This window comes from Astyanax mexicanus, chromosome 19 (assembly GCF_023375975.1).
Source record: "Astyanax mexicanus isolate ESR-SI-001 chromosome 19, AstMex3_surface, whole genome shotgun sequence".
Classification (NCBI taxonomy): domain Eukaryota; kingdom Metazoa; phylum Chordata; class Actinopteri; order Characiformes; family Acestrorhamphidae; genus Astyanax; species Astyanax mexicanus.
In genome coordinates, this window is record NC_064426.1 from 17,952,360 (window position 1) to 17,977,121 (window position 24,762).

At 37.3% G+C, this 24,762-nt stretch overlaps 1 protein-coding gene across 3 annotated transcripts in view; it reads left to right on the forward strand.

The window, feature by feature from the left end:
* Positions 1-24,762, forward strand: part of mybpc2a (myosin binding protein Ca) — a 103,776-nt gene that overhangs the window by 16,460 nt on the left and 62,554 nt on the right. Inside the window, exons 2-7 of one of the 3 annotated variants that reach the window (XM_022673944.2) lie at positions 13,182-13,214; positions 16,062-16,082; positions 22,309-22,323; positions 22,775-22,858; positions 23,105-23,253; positions 24,457-24,574. In XM_022673944.2, coding sequence (XP_022529665.1) covers positions 13,182-13,214; positions 16,062-16,082; positions 22,309-22,323; positions 22,775-22,858; positions 23,105-23,253; positions 24,457-24,574 — 420 coding nt within the window. The remainder of the gene's footprint in view (positions 1-13,181; positions 13,215-16,061; positions 16,083-22,308; positions 22,324-22,774; positions 22,859-23,104; positions 23,254-24,456; positions 24,575-24,762) is intronic. The other 2 variants (XM_022673950.2, XM_022673957.2) reach the window with 2 other exon arrangements.

The window sequence follows — 24,762 nt, forward strand, 5'->3', positions numbered from 1 at the left end:
ATACATTGTGAGTGTACACACAATACTGTATGGCAGTTGTATTTAATTATTCCTGCATTTCACCTAAGGACTGAATCAAAAGCTGATTTAGGAACTAAGCTAGCAATAATTAGCACTAACACAAACTGTACAAAGCTTTAAATGAAAAGTTTAGCCTGGTTAGCTAAAATCTTTTCTAGACTACTATTAGCTTAGCACACCTAAGCTACCCAGCTAAAAAATAGCAACAGTTCCATTAGTATAATAAATAAATCTGTACCAAATTCCAGCTTTCACCAAGAATACAACTTTTAAATCCCACAAGACAAGCCATTATAAATCAGCATAAAAAGCTGATAAGGCACACTTAAAATCCTTTAACAGTCAGGTTGTAAGGAGCAGTAAAACCACTCCACTGAAGTACAGCTTTAATACGGGAGTTTTAATTTAGTTCTCCAGTACCGAGGCTGGAGCAGTATTAGCATTAGCCGCTAACCGCGCTAAGCACTAGCTCTTTTGCCGTTCAGAGGTAAATATATCAGACTGTATCCTGTGAGGGTAAGCTATGTGGGACAAACCGTTAATTAATATCACTATAGCTTATTAGAATACCCAGGGTTTCTCAGCGTAGCGCTGTCCCGTGGCATTTACTAGTGCTAAGCACTGCTAACCGCGGCTAGCACTGCTGCTAACCGAGCTAAAATACTGGAAATCTAAGCATACTGTAAAGTAAACTAAACTAAAGCGCTTTACTCACCAAATAAACAGTTTTTGGAATTCTGTGTAGATTAACATCCAGTGTTTGTCTGACTTTGAAAGAAAATGTTTTAATTAAGAATTACAGTTTTGTTTACTTGGACACCTCCCCAGCACTAGATGGATAAGTAGCTAGAAAGTTCTGTCGGTTTGTGTTGCCTTGTCAGTAAGCTCAGAATGTATAATGAGAAAAAAGAAAGATAAAATTTATCAAGAAAAGCACATAAAACCATTTAAAATTGTGTGTCTGCTCATGCACAGAGTAGCTAAGTGGCGCAGATCACTTTGTAGAAAGTCTACAAAGTCTGAACACCCCAGGAAAGCAAAGTTAAACTAAGCTATGATGTGTTTAGCGCTAGAAAAATCTGTTGATTTTTGGCTATACAAAATGATCATTTAAGATATCTATAAACACACTATATCTATAACCTTCCATTTTATTGATTTTGTTGAGGTACTGGCATTATTATTTTAAATAAATAATCATTATTAAATGAGTGAGTGTGCGAAATAGGAGTCTTACTCAGACTGTACCTGATCAGTGAATATATATATACGATTGCAATGTCCAAAATTCAATTGCAAAGCTATGGCTGGCAAACCTTACTGAAGCCTAGTGATTACCTGTGCAGCAGACAAATGCCAGCCAGATGGACTGTATCCATGACTGAAGTACACTGTTTGCCTGCTAAGCCAGTGTTATTCCACCAAATATTGATTTCTGAACTCTTAAAACTTTATGAATATAATATTTCTTTGCATTATTTGAGGTCTGAAAGCTCTGCATCTTTTTTGTTATTTTACCCATTTGTCATTTTCTGCAAATAAATGCTCTAAAAGACTATTTTTATTTGGAATTTGGGAGAAATGTTGTCTGTAGTTTATAGAATAAAACAACAATGTTCATTTTACTCAAACATATACCTATAAATAGCAAAACCAGAGAAACTGATTCAGAAACTGAAGTGGTCTCTTATTTTTTTCCAGAGCTTTATAATCACTGATATTGAGCTTTGATTATTTTTTTCCTGAATAAACAGTGATGTTCAGATCAAATCAGTGGCAGTTCAGCTTTTAAATAGGGCGAGAGATGAATGCTCATGTGTTTTAAGGAGAGCTGGTGTTGGAGACGGCTGGGGAAGGCTTTGAAGTGTCTGAGTGAGTGAAGCTAGCACACTCTAAGCAGGGAGCACTGGGGGAGGGAGAGGAATAAATGTCACAAGAGATTAACAAGAGATGAACATTCCTGAGAGGTTAGAGAGAGAGAACTTTGTCAGCAAATCCGAAGAAACTGTAGGAAGGCCTCAGGCTAAAACGACTGTCGAATGTTGAGTGGAGCCTCCCGACGCTTTAAAGAGCTCCTATGATTTTGGCTCAGTTTTACTATATTTGCTTCTCTATATCTATATGGTTTTAGATCTGTATTTCTTAAATACATATTTTTACCTGTTTTAAAATAGCAACATTAGGAATAGGATCAGGATGTGTAGCATCTTCAATGCAGGACAGTAATATAAGTTATATATAGACTGAATGTATTGGATATATATGTATATATATATATATATATATATATATATATATATATATATATATATATATATATATATATATATATATATTTATACCGAGTGGTGCAGTTGTCCTCCAAGTTTGTGTCTAAAGCAGATACACAATCTGACAAATTGTTGCCCTATACAGAGATCTAAAGATAGAGTGTCAGATAAGGACAGTAATAAGGTGTAGTTTTGGTTTCGGAAGTGTTGGGGCAGAATAAAGCTGCTGTATGGCAAGTTGATGTTACTGTTAATGCTAGCAAATGTCAGCTTGCTACAGATCTGGAAAAAAAGGGACCACTTAAAAATGATGAGTGACCTCTGGAATATAATCAAAAGAAATATGGATGAGCCATCAAACCAAGCTGAACTGCTTGAATTTTTGCATCAGGAGTGGCATACAGCTGTCCAAAAGCAGTGTGTAAAACTGGTGGAGGAGAACATGCCAAGATGCATGAAAACGGTGATTAAAAACCAGCGTAATTTCACCAAATATTGATTTCTGAACTTTATACATATAAACTTGTTTTCTTTGCATTATTGAAGGTCTGAAAGCTCTGCATATTTTTTGTTATTTCAGACATTTCTCGTTGTCTACAAATAAATGCTTTAAATGACAATATTTTCATTTGGAGTTTGGGAGAAATGTCCGTAGTTTATAGAATAAAGCAACGATGTTTATTTTACTCAAACATATATCTATAAATAGCAAAAGCAGAGAAACTGATTTTGAAACTGAAATGGTCACTTGATTTTTTAAAGAGTTTTCATCTTTAACAGTTATTATATGGACTAATGAGATCTTAATACGAAGGCAGGATAATATAAGATGAGCATTTATCAGTGCCAAAGCGGGGAACTTCTTCTTTTCTTATTTATTTATTTAAATTATTTTACCAATTTAGCTACGCCAACTGTCCCACCTATTCAACTACTAGTCAGATGTATATCCCGCATCACTAGTGATGCCACAACACAAGGAGGTTGAAGACTAGCACTTACCTCTTTCGTCACATGTGCAGTCAGCCAACGCCTCTTTTTTTTGCCAAGTAGCCAGAGTGCTCGGAGGAAAGCGCAGCGACTCGATTCCAATACATCAATACATTCCAAGGATACATCAGTTGCCGCCAAGAAATGCTACAGCCCATATAGAATACAACCTGCACACTGAAATGTAGCTATTAAATGTATATAAGCAGACATCCCAAATTGCAAAAATTAATTTCAGGGAGGTACCCCCAGACCTGGATTCTCTCTGTTTTTGCATGCGATTCATTAATATGCACACGAGGGGAGCGCCTTTCTCTACATCTCCTTCTCTTTCACACAGACGATTGGGGTTTGATTTTGTGGCTTGTTCTAGATTCTGGGAGATTTTGATATGCGGTAGACTCCCGCAACATCTGGGAGACTTGGGAAGTCTGTATAAAGGTGGATTGGATGCCAGTGGTTGAAAAGTAAGGCCAAAATATCCCTTAAGCAAAAAATATCAGCACTCTGGTGGCTGGCTGCGGTATAACTTTGAACCCGACTCATTCCAATATAAGTAAACAGAGCAGATATGAAACTATTTTTTTCTGTCAATTCTCAACTTAAATAATGAACCTCACATTTTAAAGAAGTTATTTGGTGACATTTTACCACTATTTACCACTATTTAAGACACTATTTAAAACTTGGCATGAAATTGATTGAGCTGTTACTGAGGTAGAAGAATACAGTACAGTCAGTACAGTTAATACGTGGCTCAGCATTTAATTTTATCGGGTAATGTGTGTAAAAAAGAAGAGTTAGGGCACCAGTTTTTCCATCCTGGTCCTTGAGGCACCCGGCCTTGCGCATTTATTACATTCCCATCTCCCAACACACTTAATTTAACGAATCAGCTCATTAATGATTCCTTTCAGCAGGGAAACCACTAAAATATGCAGGCCTGGGTTCCTCCAGGACCAGGATTGAGAAACACTGAGTTGGGGTGAAATAAGGCTGCATCAAATTTAGATATGTGTGTGTATGCGAGTGTGAAAGTGTGTGTGAGTATGTGAGTGTATGTGGGGGTCACTTCAGTCTGTGTGAGTACTCTTACTATTAAAGTTTAATTAATGTTGTGTAACCCATTGCTTTATATGAACTTTTATTACATCAGTCAGCCAAAGTTATGTTTTTATTTTATAATAATAGTGCAGACCTGCACTACTTCCTCTATTCTGGCTAACTTTGGAAATAGGTGCACAACAGCGGAACTGGGAAAAGCGGTGGTACATGTCCCCCTGTCCCCAGCGTAAACTGCGCCCACATGCAGGGATATTTTTAGAGAGACGGGAGCACTGTTTCAGGAGCAGACGGACGCTGAGCCTGAGCGCTCGTTTGCACTTTTCTCAAGTGATATTGATAAAATAAACCCCTGATATTTGACCCTTTTCACCTCATGATTCCAAGTGACTGAGCTAAAAATGAACATAGCCCTGATCTCTCCTTATTGCTGACTCTCCGTCTATAAGTGTGGGGTGACATATATTCATATCATCTGTTCTTTCAAGTACTTTAAAGGCTTTAAAGGACCTCCCTGTAGATTTCACATTATTTTAGCTTCTAAAAATGTAAACATGAGTTAAAAATGACAATCATGTACAGTGTTAATTTTTATTTAGTTCTAGTCATAATCTTGTGACGAAAATGGCATTTAGTTTTAGTCATAATTTAGTCATCTGAAATGTTTTCAATTTTAGTCTAGTTTTAGTCAACAAATTATCATAAGAATATAGTACAGTCAATTTAGTCGACTAAAAGTTTTTAATTATTAAATATATACAATTTATATGAAATTAACCATTTATTAACAAGTTATGTAATATTATTAATGTTTCAATGTGAAATATATTTATGTTTATATATTTTTTAACTTTTCTTATCTTAACTTATTTGTGACTGTAAATTCTAGAAATCAGGTCATAATTAGATAATAATTGGACCCTGTCTTCCCGGGTTTTGTATCTGACCGCGCTACAGCAAAAGAGACAGCTACTGATTGGATGACTGCCCCGCTTGTCCCGCCTCTCCACCTATGCTAAAGTTGGATCTCTTCCTAACTGGTCCCTACCTTTCACAAAACTAAATCAGTTCTGATTGGATATCGTCCCTGCCAAACATTTTCGTCTCGTATGTATTAGTTGATGAAAATGTCAGTAAGTTCTGTCATCATTATTTTCAGTCTGCCCTTTTAAAGTTTATACATTTTGTCCACTTTTTGGATTTTTTTTATCTTTGGGCCATTTGTGCCGACTGTCCCACCTTTTTGTCATTTTGCATCATCTTCAGTTCATCTTCTTGGGTGGTTTTCCACTTACATTCCACTCCACTTACATTCCACTTCCACGTACATCACATATGTGTGACGTGTGTGACAGACTCCAAAGACTTTCTTGGATTTGTGGGAAAAAATACCTTGTAGCCACCGATAATTCAGGAACACAAGTTTGGAAACTTATTAGGCTGTATTTATGTGTATGACAATTTTAAATATCAGCTGATAGAGGTGTGCCAAAAAATCGATTCACATAAGAATCTTGATTCTCATTTACTACGATTCAGAATCGATTTAAAATGTCCCAAAATCGATTCTGAGGGGCGGGTTTTAGACTGATTTTGGGCTGGGTATTTTTGTTGGACCTGGCAACCCTGGGGATAGCGCTTGTCCCTTTGGAGATCTTCCAGACACACACAGAGCGTAGGTGTTTGAGAATCACCGGTAAGATGGCAGAACAAGCACTATATTACCTTAGATTAACGTGTAGTTTCAATGTTTTATGGCAGAATGCTTCATAACAAGCATAAAAAAGATCGCTAGTAGTTAGTTTCAGTAACTGTTAGCTAGCTAACTAGCTAACTTTCCAGTTCCACCTTAAATAACGCTACAGGTGGCAGCGGGCTGCAGCATTTAAGGCGGAACGGAAAAATAACAATAAGCTAATCAGAGCTAATTTCAGCTCCTCATCACAGAGGAATTAAGGAATGGACAATATGAATTAATTTCTCCACCTCCTGCCCCCTTTCTGAAGAAATACAACCACCTTAAATTAACTAGTTAATCAGCAGCTGCTCCTGAACTTTAGCGCTCCACTGCTATCATCACATCAGCCCAGCAGCGTCACCTACACACCACCGCTAGTAGCCTGGTAATAAAGCAGTGTTATTTATTTATGTATTTATTGTTCATTAACGTCATTGTGATATCCCAGTGATTCCTCTGTCACTGAGGACCCACATTCCTGCACATTTTATTGTTTTTGTAACACATTACTTGCTCCAGGACCAGTGTATATTATGGAGGGTTTTTTTTCAATACGATTCATAAGCCAGAAGCAGAAATATTTATAATTCAAATCGTTTTGAATCAAAAATCGATTTTGAATCGAATCGTGGCCCCCAAAATCGGAATCGAATCGAATCGTGAGATAGTAATCGATTCCCACCCCTATCAGCTGATGCTTAGCCTTTAAAGGAGAACTCCGGTGTAAAATGGACTTTTGCTGTAGTAAAACATGATAAAAAGTACTAACCTATGATGAATAGCACACCTCCGTTCTCCCACAGTGTTCCAAGATCCAGACATTTTAAGAGTTTGTCCAAACACCCTTCAGACTATGTGACATGTGGCATAATTTGCCTCAATAAATGGCTAACGCGAACTTTAGCTCCGAGCATCGCAATTACTCCTGGCGCCGGCTGCTACGCTATGCGGAGTCTATGTATATATATATGTCTATGTTAGTATCAGTACAATGATGGCGGCGCTCGGAGCTGAAGCTAGCGTTATAGGATATAAATAGTTGTTTTTAATAAGCTTCTTGTGCACTTTTTAAGTTATAAATGCCTCGTTTTAAATGTCAGCACTCTCGAGATTCTAGCAAGAAGCTGTGGAGCGACTTTGAGCTGGATAACGGTGGGAAACACGATTTATCGGGGCAAATTATGCCCTGTGTCACCCAGTCTGAAGTTAAAATGAAAATTTCTGGATCTCAGAACGCTGTGGGAGAACGGAGGTGTGCTATTCATCAAAGGTAAGTATTTTTTATCATGTTTTACGGAACCAAAAGTCCATTTTACACCAGAGTCTTTAAATTGAAAATGTAGCATTTCAGTATTGTTTTTTTAAGGCAGTTATTACTCCAGCCAGCTAGAGGTCACAGAATCCAGAGACTGACTTTGACTTTTCTTGAATGTGTGTGTGTGTGTGTATGTGTGTTACCACTTGGGAGAGAGAGAGAGAGAGAGGGAGGGAGGGAGGGAGGGAGTGCACAAGACCGACCAAGACTTGCTTGATCATGAGGGTGCTGACACTTCGCAACCAGAGAAGGCCCGGTAGCAGGAGACTAGCAGGAGGAGTTTATGGTCCAGTCACATTGTCTGCAGCCGACAGTGCCAGTCCAATTTAGACACATGTCTCCTGGGGTTCTTATTGTGCTGAAGGTGGAGCTGTTTTGGGGAAACTGAATCTGTGTACACATAAGAAGTGAAGACGGATCTGGATGATTAATGCTCTCCTTCGTGTTTATGTGTGCTGGTGTGTGTGTGTGTGTGTGTGTGAGAGTGTGGATGTGCTGGAGAGATCTGCTGTCCTGGTGCTGATCTGTGCTTTACTGACCCAAGAGAGAAGAACAGGCTGAAAACTGATGATGATGTTGGAAGTCTAGATGCCTAAAGTGAACTATATTGAAGTATCTTATAAACTATTTAGTTTTATTAATTAAATTCAATTTGGGATCTGTTGTCAAGTCTCAAGACAGTTGTTTCACTTGTTTCATCACTTTGTTACAAAACTTTCCTTTTTTGTCACAGTTAGAAAAGGCACAGTTTGTTCTTGCCATCCTTAAGCTTGTCATTAAAAGCTTGACTAGACGTTTGTTTTGTGCCACTCTCAACTTAGCAGGGATACTTACATGTGAAATGCCACAGCTTAATCAATTCATGAAACTATCATTATCCAGGATGCACAGACTTTTTGTACACTGAATCCTTTAGTTTAAAAAGTTTTAAAATAAGCTCTATCCAATTGTGATTAGTGTCTCAGGGGGCCCTGAGGTATTTTTATTTTTTATGTGGGGGTCCTCTGTGATTTTATTTTCATTCAGAATGACTATGTATGTGTTTTTCTCAGATGTTCTCTGAGAACATACACGTAAACACAACAGAAAGTGGAAATGGAGGAGTTACTGAACACTATGTCATGTGACCGAGAAAGCAAAAAAAAAAACTCACTGCTCCTCTATTTCTTTCTGTTGCAGTCCGGATGCAAAAGTTTTATCACTGAGTAGAAGTGTGAAATATTTTTCACAGACGTCCCCTTGAGAAACTTATCCTGTCCTGCTTTAATTGTATTTAAATGTCAGTTAAAACAACAGTGATAAATTCCTACCCCAGTCATGACAGTTACACTTGGGCTGCATTCATCAGTTATCATTAATCAATTCCAATTTTGGCGCAGGACGGATTTCTGCGTGTAATGTAAATAAATCTGTTTCTGAAACAGCACACATAGCATATTGATACATTCAAGCTTGTCACCTTTGTAGAGACAGTATAAATAAGAAGTCTAGTCACTGATTAAAATATGAATGGGAGTATTTGTGATGCTCAACATGGCATCTGTTTACAGATAAGGTCCCCCCTTGATCACTGATTTATCAAAATTACATTGTTCACTAAAGACTTTGCTGCATTGATGCTCATGCTGCGTTCACACTGGCAGCGACAAGGCACGCATATCATAAGGGTCACGAGTGTGTTCTTGGCAGCTTGTGCTGTTTATCAATACTGGTTTAGGCCGATTAGCACAAAGGCTAATCCAGCAAGCTACCTACTGAACCATGCACTACTTTCATCCACACTTCATTTTCTTCCAAACCGTTGACACATGTGTCACTACTTCCTCTCTCTCTCTTTCTCTCTCTCTTCCTCTCTCTCTCACACACACACACAGCATTTCCCTTTCCAAAAACTCTACACATTACAATATTCTAATTTAAAAAGCATCAAAACTTCACTATATTATAATATAGATATTATAATACAGTAAAAAGGTCTAGTCTAAATCTAGACTGCCAGGTATAAACCACACTATACCATTATTGCTGTCTCCCTTCCAAAATAAAAAAAAAACTATCAGCATTTAATAAACAACACAATTGTTGTTGTGTGACATTTTTTAGTTCATGTGTTTAAGAAAAGATGCATGTATTAATGGAAATCATTTATATGGCTGTTCAGTTTGTGTTTATTTTATGCTAAAAATCACAGAAAAAAAAAACAAAAATGGCTAAAAACACAAACATGCCAACATACAAAGCATTGCATTGACTTGAATTACACAATTACACACAGTTTGTAGCCTATAACTAATTTTGGTACATTTATTAAAGGTAACTATAGTATTTATTCTTTTGCCAGCTTTGCATTTTTAGCAAAGAATTTCTAATCATTTTTGTGTCACTGCCCTGCTGTAAATTTTCTTTTAACAGCTTTTCTGTGGTCATAAAATGACCAGTGATGAACAGAGTAAAAGGGGTATGATGATGAATTGTTCAGCAAGTGATCAGCAGACTTCAGTATGATGTTATACACCTATAGAGTGAACCTGTAAAGTGAATGTGTGTATGATAAATTGACCTTTGGAAGATAAGTGTGTGTAATAAAGTGGGCAGTCAGTGTATATGTGAGTGTGTGTAGTCCAGTGACCCAGTTTGAACTCCTTTTACGGGTGGGGGAACAGTGCCAGTGTCCTGTAAGCCTGGAGGAGGGGAAGTATTCACGCCTCGCTGGGACTGTAACTCGCCGTCCTCCCTCGGGACACTGAGTCGCGGAGAAGCAAGCGCAGCCCTGCTTAAGATCCCGTTAGCAGAATTCACCCTGAAAGGCAAACCTTGTCCGAAATAGAGGTGTCGGCCCTTCAGTATGTCACCACTGGCTACACCCTTCAGGGTCGCGCAACCTGACCCTAGAGGCCAAGGCCAAGTGCAGCGTCTCATATCCCTGGAGGGGAGGTCCGGAGAGAGATGCAGGATTTGGGACAAGGCCTAATCTAAGGGAGGGCTGTTCACACCTTGAGTGTGCCTTGAGTTGGACTGTCTTAATGATACTCTGAGGATGGATCATCTGTGTCTTTACTGTACTGGTAAACAGCCATCTAAACTAATAAATGAATAAATGAACTTTAAATCATGTTTAAATCGAGGGTTTATGTGGCCTGACTGGGAACACGTTACATTGAAAAAAAGGAAAATGGAGGGTTGTTGAACTTTAAAATATTAATTTGTGTAGCTGATTGTGTATTGCACTCTATTGAAAACAGGGCAGCTTTTTTACTGTTGCTTTTGTGTTCTCTGCATTTTTCTTTAAATAAAGTGTTTCTTATAAAGTGTTCACACAATGTGCTTTTCAAATAAAAACAATCTTTTTTTTCTAGAAAAAGTTTTATTCGCAGGAGATAAAAACATATCTTGTGGAAATCTGTGTTTAGTAAACTATAACATGATTAAAGGTACTATGACCAAATGATTACAATATTGTTGCCAAATACCAATTCTGTACTGTCTGAAAAATCTTTCTAAAACTTTCTGTACATGTTAATGTAAAGTACTAGGTTAGATAAAGTTTTGGGAATATACAAAATATGTCTTACTTAAATAATAGATCAATCAGAGAAATCATTTATGGAGGTTAGGTCAAAATAGCTTTAAGATAATGAGTCATGTTGGGTTAACCAATTGCATTTGACAATTTTTTTTCATGAAAGAATAGTTTTAAAATACTATAAAAAAGTCAGATGTTCAGGATGAGTATATAATTCTTTTTAAAACACAACTTTATTATGTGTAACTGATTTACATACTTTTTTATGTAAATCCAACAGATTTTTTTTTTCAGTGTAAGACGGACCAGTTTTTCAGTCTACAGCCTCATACATTCTAAATCCTAATATGCATGTTTCTTATGGTTCTTAAGAGGTTTTTCATGATAATTAGGAATTATATTTACTTTTGTCATATTGTGTAATTTCTTTGGCTTTCTTTGGAAGCTAATATATATGGACAGTTAACTGGGAAGGGATTAAGGCTAGTATTGGCTACACAGCATTGTGAATGGAGATTTTTCATTGAAAGGATAATTTAATCTACAACTAGGCTCAATCCCTGTCAAGCAAACTTTCTTCAAACTGGAAATATGTATCGCGTAGCTTGAAACAAACAAAATGCATTTACTAATTATCTTAATTATTCATGTGTGTGTTTTGGACATAAACTGAAATAAACCAATTGGAGTGTCACTTACCTCACATTCCCTTGAAGAGCCAGGTTTGTTCTGACTTTGGCAGATTGCTATTTTAATGGTGCAGCGCTTCTGCACTCATCAGCGTAAACTGACAGCAAGCAGGTCATTTATGGGAACAGCAATGTTATTTTATTTAGTATGGCGTCACATAAATGTCAAAAGTTGGGGGCGCAAAAACACCAGGTGAAAAAAAATATACTTGCAAGTTTTAACAACAGAAAGTGGTCAACAGAAATATGCAGCATGATTTAAACACAAAGTTTGGATTTAAGCATAGCTAGCTAACTCTCCTACTGTTCTTCTTCCTCGCCCTGCTCCATCTTTGCTTTCTGAAGCAGGCTGTTCGTAGTAGGCGGTCAGTCACAAAACATAGAGATATAAGCCAATAGCTATAGCAACAGGCTGGACTCAGTCAAATGCGGATGCATAAAATAAGCATTACTGCCAAAAGGGGCGATACAAAGGGTGGGCAAGGCAAGCAGGGTCAACACTGGTGAACAGGAAAGAGTCGGCAAAAAGTCAGAATCGAGGTACACAGAAAATGGGTCGTAAACAAGAAAAAAAAAGTGCTATGGGAAACACATTGTAAAGCAGGACGAACCAAAACAATACTCAGCATTGAGAGAGAGGGCAAAATGGGTATATATACAGGGGAAAACAGGTGAGGCTAATTTCACAGATTACTTCCTGAAAGTACCGTGTGATCATGTGAGTCATGTGATTATGTGAGCAAGTGTAGTTTATGTGTGGTGCGTTCTGGGTTTTGTAGTCCGTAACTGAAGATCGCAGGTAGATCTGAGTGCAAGGGAGACAGATGCGCTTTTAGCGCCAGGCGTGACAACATCCATGATTAATTAAGTGAATTATTACATGCCTTTTGCACGTTTTGAGCTGTGCAAGGTGAATTTTTTGTGCCCTCCTAATTGAACAGTGCACATAATATGTGTATTTTTCATTTTTAAATGTACTCACTTCTTACTTATTTAATTAGTCTTCTAATTTATTGAATCTACAGTATGTTTATAATGTTGTCCTGCATTATAACATAGAGAGAAAGAAAACATTTAAACCCTAGGTCATCAGATATGGACCTCAGATCCAGTTTCCTGTCCTGGATTTTGTAATCACTTGAAATTTTATGTCACAGTTCATGTAATTGACTGAAACTTTTTAACAGAAGCGATTAAAGGTCCAGATTTGAAGACCACTAAACCCCTTAAATTTTGCTGACTAGAAAGTCTAAAAATTCGAGGGTCTAGTTTGGGCGGGGCACTGGGTGATGTATGGGTTTAGAGGCAGGGCAGGAGGGAGAGCTGATTGGCTGAGCTGCAGCAGACCTGCATATTGTGATGTGTCTGCGTACCAAAGTACACGGATACATCAATTTTTAAATGTTAGGAAATGTTAATAAACATTTTAAGCAGGACTGGTGTGTTTTATTATGTCATAGGAACACATTTCTGCTTTAAATAAAAATTATAGTGTTTTGGGGTTTAGGGTTTAGGGTTTAGTGGCTCTTTAACTGTACCAAGTCTGATACTACATCTGTTCATCTTTTTGCAGAGCCAAAGAAAGAGGAGGCAGCTCCCTCTGGTGGTAAGTTACTGCATGTGATATTTACTGTGATGAATTTGATCCCACATGGACTGTTTGTTTGAACTCTGTCTGCATGATGAGAGATGTCTCTCTGTCTGCTTTCATTTCTGTTTTTTTCCATGGTATTTTGCTTATTTGTGTTTAGGTAAAACTCTGTGTGATCAGATTATGTGTGCATTTAATTCACTTCTTCCTTAAACTGAGAGAGTTTTGACTGAATGTTTGTTTTTATTCAGAAATGAATATGAAATATTACAGGTACTTTGTACACATATGCAGGTAATCTGTCTTTTGCTTCATTTCTCTGTTTGCTTTCATACTACTGGAGGAGATGGATAGCCACTGAAGCAGTGAGTGTGATAACTAATAAAAGAAGTGAAATTATTTGTGTTTAAATAGTATACAGCTCTGGAAATATTAAGAGACCACTCCAGTTTCTGAATCAGTTTCTCTGATTTTGCTATTTATAGGTTTATTCTATAAACTACAGTCAACATTTCTCCCAAATTCCAAATTAAAATATTGTAATTTAGAGCTTTTATTTGCAGAAAATGAGAAATGGCTGAAATAACAAAAAGATGCAGAGCTTTCAGACCTTAAATAATGCAAAGAAAATAAGTTTATATTCATAAAGTTTTAACAGTTTTCATGCATCTTGGCATGTTCTCCTCCACCAGTCTTACACACTGCTTTTGGATAACTTTATGCTGCTTCACTCCTGGTGCAGAAATTCAGTTCAGCTTGGTTTGATGGCTTGTAATCATCCATCTTCCTCTTGATTATATTCCAGAGGATTTCAATTTGGTTTTTAAGTGGTCTCCCCCTTTTTTTTTTTTTTTTTAGAGCTGTATTATCGCTGTCATTTAGAAACGTTATATCTCCAAAATGGCAAAATTACAAAATAAAACTTTTAGTGGATGTCAATATTATTGATGTCAAAGATGACATTTTTTATTCATTTCTGCTTTTCCATTTTTGCATTTTGATACAATGTGAAAAGCAACTGTCAGATTCTGTCAGATTCACATTATGTCCAAAAGTGAAAAGGTTTTCTGAGCTGAAGCGACAAAATTAATATTGTTACACTGAGAGTTCTGAGTGTTCTGTGTTTTGTACTTTGAGCCAATATTTGGTGATATTCAGTGTGGTGCTATTTTTAAAATGAGGATCCCAATTAGACTATGTGAAGGGTTGTATCTGTGCATATGTGTCTCTCATTGTGTTTTCTTACAGGTTGATTAAATTCCTAATGGCTGTTTTACTGTATGCATTTATTAAGACTCCTTTGGATGTGTAGTCTTTTCCTCTCTGTGTAAAAGAGTGTGTGTATCTAGGCCTGTCACAATAACCTATTTGTATTAAAATACCCTTTCTCTCAGCAGTAATAGAGGCTTTATTGTAAAAACTCTGCGTTATATTAAAACGCATTAAGCGTTTATCGAAAATATGTTTTGATATATGTTTTTCACAAAAAATGAGCCAATGCCAATGAGTTTAGAGTTAGAAAAAATATTTTTTTAGTGTCATTGATGAAAAATGAAAACGGGTCCCACAGACCCGAACACCACACAAGGGTTAAAGAGTGCTAAAATGGAACAACTTTTTTTGTACTTTAATTGTACAAAAATAGTACAAAAGTGGCACTTAAATTGTGCTAAGTGTACTTAAGTGCACTAAATAGGACTATTTTAAATATACTTAAATACAATTTAAACATACTTCTTCATTTATATGATTCCATATTTAAATAGGCTTACAGTCAAATTATAATAAATTACAATAAGTATTACAACTGTATCACTATTATACACCAGGTATATTAGAATTGATGTTAAATATATTTACATTACATAGAATAGAAATATGCTTCTTTTTCCTGTCTTTTGTAAGTAGCACATTTCTAGTATACTTTGTTGGGAATGAAAATATGTTTTATTATACTCTACTACCATTTTCAGCGTGTTACAAATTTAATTTACTTACTTACAATTACTTTAATTTTCTTTTTAAATTAGTAGTTTAATTTACTTACGTTCTAAAAAGTAACATGATACATTGTACTTAGTAACTAACACACTTTGCTAAAAATGTACTTAAGTATATTTGGAAATAAGTATTTTAGAGGTATATTGAATTACATTACATTACATTACATTTTATTTTTCAAACATTTGAGGAAAGCGTAATATAAATGTGCTTTTAATATATTTTAGGTAAGTACATAAATCTGTTCAGTACAATTAAGTATCTTTTTTTTTTACCAGGGCAGGTAAACCTAAATACAGTAAAAAGGAACAAGAATTGATCATTTTGAAGAAAGTGTTTGGGATCTTGTGAGCTTGTCTGAAGAACAAAGATTGGTTTCAGATTTCCCTCAGTGAATGTGTTCAGTTTCATCACCAGCTCACCTGATTTAACATCATTAAACATAGATTAATAAAACTAGGTGCTTATATAATGATAACATAAGTAATACTAGCCTCAATGAAGAGAGCTTTGGGGATGTTTTAATGATCACAGTTATGTAAAACCATTTTTTTTAGTCTGAATGCTACTTTTTATTTATTTTAATTTCAGTGTTTTACTGGGTACAGAAACACATAAATTAGGATGTTTATTCTAGTTTTTAAATGGGACCTAAGTATGTGCACAGTACTGTGTAAATGTGTGATGTACATTTTTTTTTTGTTTGCATGATCACACAAATATATTGGTTCTGCTTCATCCGCAATTTTCCTTTTCAGCTGAGGTCAGAGCAGCTGTCAGAATCTCCTTTATGTGATTTAACTGTTTCCTGTCTGCTGATTAACTTGACCTGTCCGCTTGCTGTTGTTTCTTTTCATGCAGAGGTTGATGAGGGGAGAGACGGTAAGGAAAAGAAACGACCAACATTCCTCTCTCTGTATGCGCCCGTCTTACTGTCTGTCTGTATGTGTGTGTGTGTGTGTATTGTGTTTTTTTGCTGATCAGCCGTTCACAAGTGTGTGAGCGTGCTCGTCACTCTGAGCTGTTCCAGTTGTCAGTTACTGGCTCTGGTGGCAGTGGAGGAAGATCCTTTCCTCCAGTTATTTGGGTTTGCATGTAGATCTACTGTTCAGTTTAATGTATAGTCTATCAAAATACTTAAGTCCTGAGATTAACCCTTTAACAATTGACATATTTTTCGCACTATAAGGCACACTTAATTATAAGGCGCATTGTCTGGTCTGTTTTTAAACAAACAAACCGGATTATAAGGTGCATTTTATGCAAATCTAGTAACTAGTAACTAGTAGTAGGAACAGGGGTGTCGAGACCTGTAAAGCTAAGCTAAGCTAAGTAAACAAAACTGTAATTCATTAAAAAAACAAACATTTCAGGCAATATTTACATTATAAACCATTAAAGCACATAATTACAAGCACACACAATGTCTAAAAATCAACAGAATTTATATACTGTTTCTTTAAGACTTCACACTGTGTTATCGGTGCTTTTAATAACTGACTAGGCTTAGCTTAGTGATAGCGCTAGCTAGCGATTAGCATCGACTAGCGATTAGCATTGGCTAGCGATTAGCATTGACTAGCGATTAGCATTGGCTATCAATTAGCATTAACTATTGCTTTAGTGCAAGTGTTGAAACATTTTCATGATTCCAATTGGTTGTTTATTTCCCTCATTTCTCTTCCCAAACATCTAAACTTAAACACAGCAGGGTGACCCCCCCCCCCCCCATCAGAGATTAACTAAGCTAGCAGAAAACAGCAGCTTCTGCTTTGACTCACTGGAGCTCTCTTTAAACACTTCTAATACTCACTGGAAACTGCTTCTCTTCAAGGTTTTCAGGAGTATTATTGAATATTTCTTTACTGGAAATCATTCAGCTGCTGCAATACGAAGCACATCGGGAAATTCCATTTAAAAAAGAGATTTCCTCTAAAGCTGGAGCATTGGCTTTAGTGGCTAATTTCACCCCACAGTGCTACACTGAAGAACCCTAAGTGTTACGATAAGCCAGGGCGATATTATCTAGCGGTTACTCCCACGTACCTTGTTTTAACATGGTAAACACACAGACTACAGTCAGATATACTTGCCTCTAAACGGCAAAAGAGCTAGCAGCTCTTTGCCTCTAAACGGCAAAAGAGTTATCAGCTAATGCTAATGCTGCTCCAGCAGTGCTAGCCGGGGTTAGCAGCAGCCTACAGGCCGATGATACTCACCTTTGGATTGCCAAAGAGCTAACGCTTCACGTGGTTAGCGGCTATTGCTAATACTGCTGAAGGACTAAACTGAAACTCCTGTATAAAGCTGTACTTCAGCGACTTCAGTGACTTTACTGCTTCTTACAACCTGACTGGTAGAATTCATACATAAGGCACACTGGATTAAAAGATGCACTGACGATGTTTGGGCAAATTTAAGATTTTAAGTGCACCTTATAGTGCGAAAAAAATATGGTATACTAAGAAAATAATTTGAAAATAATAATTGGTAAAGTTGTGTTCCTAGATCCTCATTTATACACATTCAGGATATATACAAGTCAACCTGCTTGTCCACTTATGCCAGGTTCACACTACACAACTTTTTGAGAAACAGCTGACTAAGTTCCATGAGCACATTTTGTCATGAAAAGATGGCAGAACTGAAGACGCAAGAATTAGCAATACCATGCTAGAGAATCTCTAGAGGGGAGAATACCCACCTGAAGTGAGTCCATAATGAACGGGTTCATATGAAGCAACTGAGCAAAATCAGAGTTTATAAATGTACTTTCTGTATTTTTTGCACTTTAAGACGCATTGGATTATAAGGTGCACTATCAATAAACATCTACTTTCTGGTCTTTTTTTATACTCAAGGTGCACTAGCTGGGGTTAGCAGCAGGCTACAGGCCAATAATACTCACCGCTGAACGGTAAAAGAGCTTGTGCGGTTAGCGTCCAATGCTAATGCTGCTCCAGCATTGCTAGCCGAGGTTAGCAAAAGGTTACAGACTGATAATTCTCGTCCCTGAACGGCAGATGAGCTAGCACTTATTGTGGTTAGCAGGTAATGCTAATGCTGCTCCAGCAGTGCTAGCCAGGGTTTGCAGCCAACTACAGGCTGATAATACTCTCCTGTGAATGGTGAAATACTCAGAACAAGTAGATAATTATTAATATTAATTTTTTAGCTTTTAGCTCCATTTGCCCCCATTCTTAGACGACTCATTTGTAAGCTCCCTCTAGTGTTAATAACAGTCATTTGCTGATATTACAGGGAAACAGAACACAGTCAGACTCTCTATGAACGGCTCTGGCCATGCAGAAGATGCCTTTTGGACTTGTGGATCTCTCTTTCTGCGTAATCCCATTGGCTGTAGGTAGTTACTGCACTTGACTTACAGTCATTGACTGGGTCAGATATCTAGCATGCCAAATACTTGCTGGGCATCTGGGACTCATTGATGGCTCAGTGAGCATCATTCAGTAGTTCACACCACACGACTCAGTGTGCACCAAGAGATCCCTGATTTGCCTCAGAGCAGCGATTAACGAAAACTGTCTGGGACTGAAAAACTGGGATTAAATGGTGTAGTGTGAACCTGGCATTAGGGTAATTCAAAGCATAAACTAACAAATAATAGAGAATAGTCACAACAATAGAATATAACTATAATATAATAATAAATACACATACTAACAACACACGTATAATGATTTATTGTAAAAACTCATTATAATGTAATGTAACTACAATAGAAGTAGAACCTAAACTGTATTTATACATAGAAATATACTTAGTTATGGTTAAGTGGCTTGTTTTTTTGCAGCAGAATAGAGTTCCACTTGGCTTGTCCATGGTTATTGGTAATAATGATACATTTCAGTAGGTAAAGTGCGTATAATATAAAATATATAAGGTTCTCCTTAAAGTGGTATACTTTCTGTCTCAGCAGGGAGTAAATATTTAAATCTATGTGTGTGTCTAACCAAGGACATTATGTGCATTCCCGATCCAGGCTTGGGGACTCCACGTTCTGTGCATTTTTGTATTTTTCACTCTCGAACACACCAAGATATCTTATCGACCATCTCATCTTTTATCAAATATCTTATCATCATATCAACTATCTTAAACTCCTATCAGCAGCCTTATCCTCCAATCAACTGTCTTATCCTCTTATCAACTCTCTTATCCTCCTATCAACTCTCTTATCCTATATGTCATAATTAAGTAAGTGAGCTGTATCAGAGTGGTGCAGACAGAAAGACACAGTATTTTGGATCCCCAGAACTGTGATTGAGATCTGTTGATCTCTAAGGTGTATGATGTGTAGAAATGATACGTACAAATCTTAAAGTGAGGTTTACTGTCTGTGTGACAGAGAAACTGCTGGAAATGGCAGTTTCCAGTGTAGCACTTTAAAGATATTTTGTTTAGAATGATTTGCTATGTGTGTAAGAAGCTGCACTATGTAAGATTCACAGAAGTACAAATACTTAATCTGTTTAGAAAATATATATACATTACGGTCAGTCAATAGTGGCGTGAAAAAAGTATTTGCCCCCTTACAGATTTCTTTTGTCTCTGCTTTTTTATCAGATTACCAAAAAACTTTAAAATCAAACAAATATAACCTGAGTAAATACAAAAAGCACTTTTTAAATCATTATTTCATTTATAAAGGGAAAAAAACTATCCAAACTAATTTAGCCCTTTGTAAAAAAAAGTCTTTGCCCCAGAAATTAAGTGTGATTAATCACACTTTTTGTAAAGCTCAGTTCAATTTCACTACTAACCACAACCAGGCCAGATTAATGCCAGACCTGTAGAATCAAGAAATCACTTAAATAGAACCTGTCTGACAACATGAAGCAGATAAAATATCTTAAAAAACAACACATTATGCCCCGATCTAAAGAAATTCAAAAACAGATGAGACAGGATATTTCTTTACATAACTCACATTGTTTCTGTAATCAACTGCTGTGGTTTGCCTTGGTCTACCTGTTCGACATCTGCTACTTAGTACACCAGTGACGACTTTCTTTTCCAGGACATTCCAAACAGTTCTACTGGCTATGAAAAAGGTTGGAAAAGGTTACAAAGTCATTTCTAAGGCTTTGGGACTATTTTTCACAAATGCAAAAAAAAAAAATTGTAACAATATCGAACCTTTCCAGGAGTGGCCGGCTGACCCAAATTATTACAAAAGGGCATGGGCAACTCATCCAGGAGGTCACAAAAAAAACCTAGAACAACATTTAAAGAGCTGATACCTGATTAAAAATTACGTTTGACATCTGTGCAAAAAAAAGAAATTCATCTGGATGAGCTGAATACCCAAGTTTTCTGGGTATGCTTTAAATGAGTTGCTTACCAAGAAGCCACACCTCACGCACTCAGCTTGTTTTCTTTTCCTCTTATGCTCTTGGAAATCTAAAACGGCTTATAAGCCAGTCATCATCATGGGCCAAAAAAACATAATGGTCACGTAAAATGCGCTCCCAGTAAATTTGGCCATTAGCAATATTTTCCAATAATGCCAACGTTGCCATCTCCAACAACTCCAGCGCAAACTTTTAGTCATGTTTATGTAATCTAGGCTAAGAGGAAACACGTTGAACGATAATTTCTGTAAGCCAATGAAATTGTCTGATTAATTTACTTTATTTTACCCAATAATGGCTTATTACTACAATGTGTGCATAAAGGATATCTTAATAGTTGTAATTTCAATGCATCCCTTCTAAGTGTCGCCAAATGACAAAAACACATTACATACGTACAAAACGAAACGAAAGTGGCGTGGGGGAACGCACTTTCTCGCGTTCAAGTCAAATTTAGTACATCTGACCGTGAGCGTGAAATATGGCGCACGCAATGTTTTTGTGCGTACGCACCTTTAGTACATGAGGCCCCAGAAGCTGAGAAAAAGATGGAAAATTAATCAGTCAGAGCCATTGCACAAATACTGTTCATAGCCAGTAAATTTTTTGGAATGTCCTGAAAAAGAAAGTCGTCACTGGTGTACTAAATAGCTAATAGACCAAGGGAAACCACAGCAGTCGATAACAGAAACATTGTGAGTTATGTAAAGAAATACTCTTAAATAACTGTTAGTAAAGCATCACAGAAGAAGAATGAAGTTTAGTGATGTCAGGGGGTCACAGGGTTGATGCAGTTATTACAGGTAAAGTCTGTTTCAATACTTTTTCTCGCTAGAAAAAATGGGTAGATTCAGACAGAAACTGTTATCTTCTGAACTGTGTATCAGATCCTGATGGAAATACCTGATGGAATTAAAAGCTGAAATGCTGATCTTTTGTCTTTTTATCTTTTAATATCAAACCTAAACGTTTTCAGTGTACAGCAGAAATAATGCGATTGGTCTCACTGTTCCAACACCTTTGGTGGGGACTGTATACTTGTTAAGAAAAACAGGGATAAAGCACCTTCTTTAAATCTTACATTGTGCAGCTTTAAACCTCACTGGCCAATCTTCTGCTAGAGATACTTCTGATTGGCTGGGTCTTATTGCAGAAAAGGTCTGACCTCAGATCAGCCCGTTTACGAAGTGCAACTTCATTGCTGATGAATCATCATTAACATTAGCCCATAAAGCCGAGCGCACTGGAGTGGAAAGAGGTTTTATGGAGGCGCATGAGATCACTTGATTTCACAGATCATGTGTTCTTTATTAGAGCTCGAACATGGATGCAAACATGGATTCGCTTTTCCAGGAAAACAGGAAAACACACTGCAACCAAACATGTAACCCATTAAAAAAAAAAACATGATGATGTTCTGGTAACCACTGTACACGATCCTCTTGTCTCAGCAAGGAGATCCATTTGTAATCCATTTGTTGTCTTTTTAATTGGTTAAAAATAGAACGTAATTAACTGATATGCTTGTCTTTGTTCTGAAGTATTAATAGAACAGAAGGAGTGAAAAGTGAGTGAAAGCGAGAAACTGTGTGTGTGTGTGTGTGTTGTGTGTGTGTGTGTGTATGCAACTCTAGTAGGTCAGAGATGTTCAAGAAAGCTCTACTACCTTTGCCTAACATAATTAGCTCCTAATGTATTCCCTCACTCTTTCTCTCTTTTTCTCTCTGATCTAGAATTGCCTGAGGATGGTAAGACACACAAAACCCCTTAGCATGTATCTGTCTAGGACATATACATGGCAAATATCAAGATCTTTAGGAAAAGAGTGCAAGTGTCTTTCACATCCTAGGGCGCAACCAGGGGATATGGAAAGGGAGAAAGTTCAAAGATAAAAGCTGGATGCTTGAAGCTTTCATATTTGTACCCTAATAAGATCATTAACGTTATGTTGTTTTAGGAGTCGTTAAATCCAGATTTTTAGGAATGCTGTAAAAAATAATCTCTCACAGTTTTTTTTACAGACTTACACAGACTGTGTTTCAGTTTATTTTATTCAAAAGGATTGAAGATGATTTGTAAATGCAGCTCACTTTGATGGTGGGAAAACAGTGTGTCTTCTTAGTCTGGTCTGGAAGACTGGATGACCAGTCTTTCAACCACTGATACGACTTCTCACATCACCTCTGTCACCTCCTTTAGAGCACGTCCCTGGAGAGGAACGCCAACTCTCAGAAGTAACCGGCCTTTTTGTGGAGAGACCTCAATCTACCACAGCAACCAAAGGTCAGAGATTATCTTTATTGCATTGCCCTCAGAAGTATTCAACCCCTTAAAAATGCCCAGTTGTTTTTTGTAAACCAATTCTGCAAAGAAAAGTACTACTACGATATCGTGATCATTTCTGTAATTTTATTGATAACAATAGGCCATTGGATCTTGGTGAGGTAGTAGGAGACCTTTAAAAGCTGATAGAAGTGCAAAGACAGTAGACCTCTGAATAATCAAAGTTTTAATCACTGTTGGCCACAGGGAAAAATGTTACATTCGTGGCGAAAGTGGACTCATCAAACCTGCTGAGGAAGCCAGCCATGAAGTGGCTGAAAGGAAAGTGGCTGGATCTGGGGAGCAAAGCTGGAAAACACCTTCAATTCAAAGAAACCTACGACAGGAATACTAAGGTGAGTGTCTGTATGTTCTTCTGATGATTGGAATCACCTATTTGAAGTTGCGCCAACTGCCAACACATACAGCTCTGGACAAAAAAAATAAGAGACCACTTGACCAATGATGAGTTTCTTTTTGATTTTACCAAATTAAAAACCTAAAGCTGAACTGCTTGAATTTTTGCACCAGGAGTGACATAAAGTTATCCAAAAGCAGTGTGTAAGACAAGTGGAGAAGAGCATTCCAAGATGCATAAAAACTGTGATTAAAAAACAGTTTATTTTATTTATACCAAATATTGATTGAGATCTGGGAGAAATATTGTCCGTAGTTTATAGAACAAAAACAACAATATTAATTTTACTCAAACATAAACCTATAAATAGCAAAATCAGAGAAACTAATTCACAAACTGAAGTGGTCTCTTAATTTTTGGTCTCTAAATGCTTAACTGCTTGTCTACTCCTTGTAGAAACATATAGCTAATAGACTAGTACTCTCTGCAGTGGATAAACATGGACATAAGTGGTAACTGATGGTGCCAAGTGGTCCAGTGGTCTAAAGCACTGCCACTATGGTGGGGAGATTGCTGGTTTGAATCCTGGTCATGCACCTTGCCTTAAGCTGCTGGAGCCCTGTGAGAGCACAGTTGGCCTTGCTCTCTCTGGGTGAGTAGATGGCGCGCTTTGCCATCATCACTTCTAGGGTGATGCTGATCAGCAAAAGGCGTCTGTGAGCTGATGTGTCAGAACTGAGTCACTGCGCTTTCCTCTGAGCATGCTGTGATGCTACTCGGTAATGCTGCATCAGCAGCAGTTCAAAAATAGGCGGAGGCTGACTTCACATGTATCGGAGGAGGCATGTGCTAGTCTTCACCCTCCTGGTGTTGTGGCATCACTATTGATTGGATGGTTATAGGAGTGTAAAGCCCCCTCAGCACTGAGCTGCAGAGAGGCAGAACTGTGTTTTCTAGAATGATGATGCCCTATCCAAAACGTTCAGGATAAGCTGGAGAGTTAGTAATGAGTTGGGGTGGTGATCATCCAACATCTTGACCTAATTGTTATTATCTTGTCACTGAATGCAGTCAGATCCTCACAGCAATGCTCCAAAATCTATTGCATATAGTATAAGTGTTATTGATATGTGCCAGATAAAAGGTATGTTAAATGACGTGTGTATTTATTACAACACTCTCCCTGCTTTCTCTGGTTTAGATATACACCTATGAGATGACTATTGTGAAGGTGGTTGATGGAGATGCAGGAGGTTACCGCTGTGAGGTCACGTCCAAAGATAAATGCGACAGCTGCACTTTTGACATCACTGTGGAAGGTAGGCAAGAAAGCCCAAACAATCAGTGAGGCTCAATGTGTTCTCAATAAGAGCTCAGAATGGCTCTTGTTGATTCAAGCTCTTTCTCTTGTCCTGTAAAGTTGTATTTAATTTGCATACATATTATTTGGAGATAAGGGTTAAATCAATACAGTGCTGTAAAAAAAGCATTGCCCCCTAGAGATTTT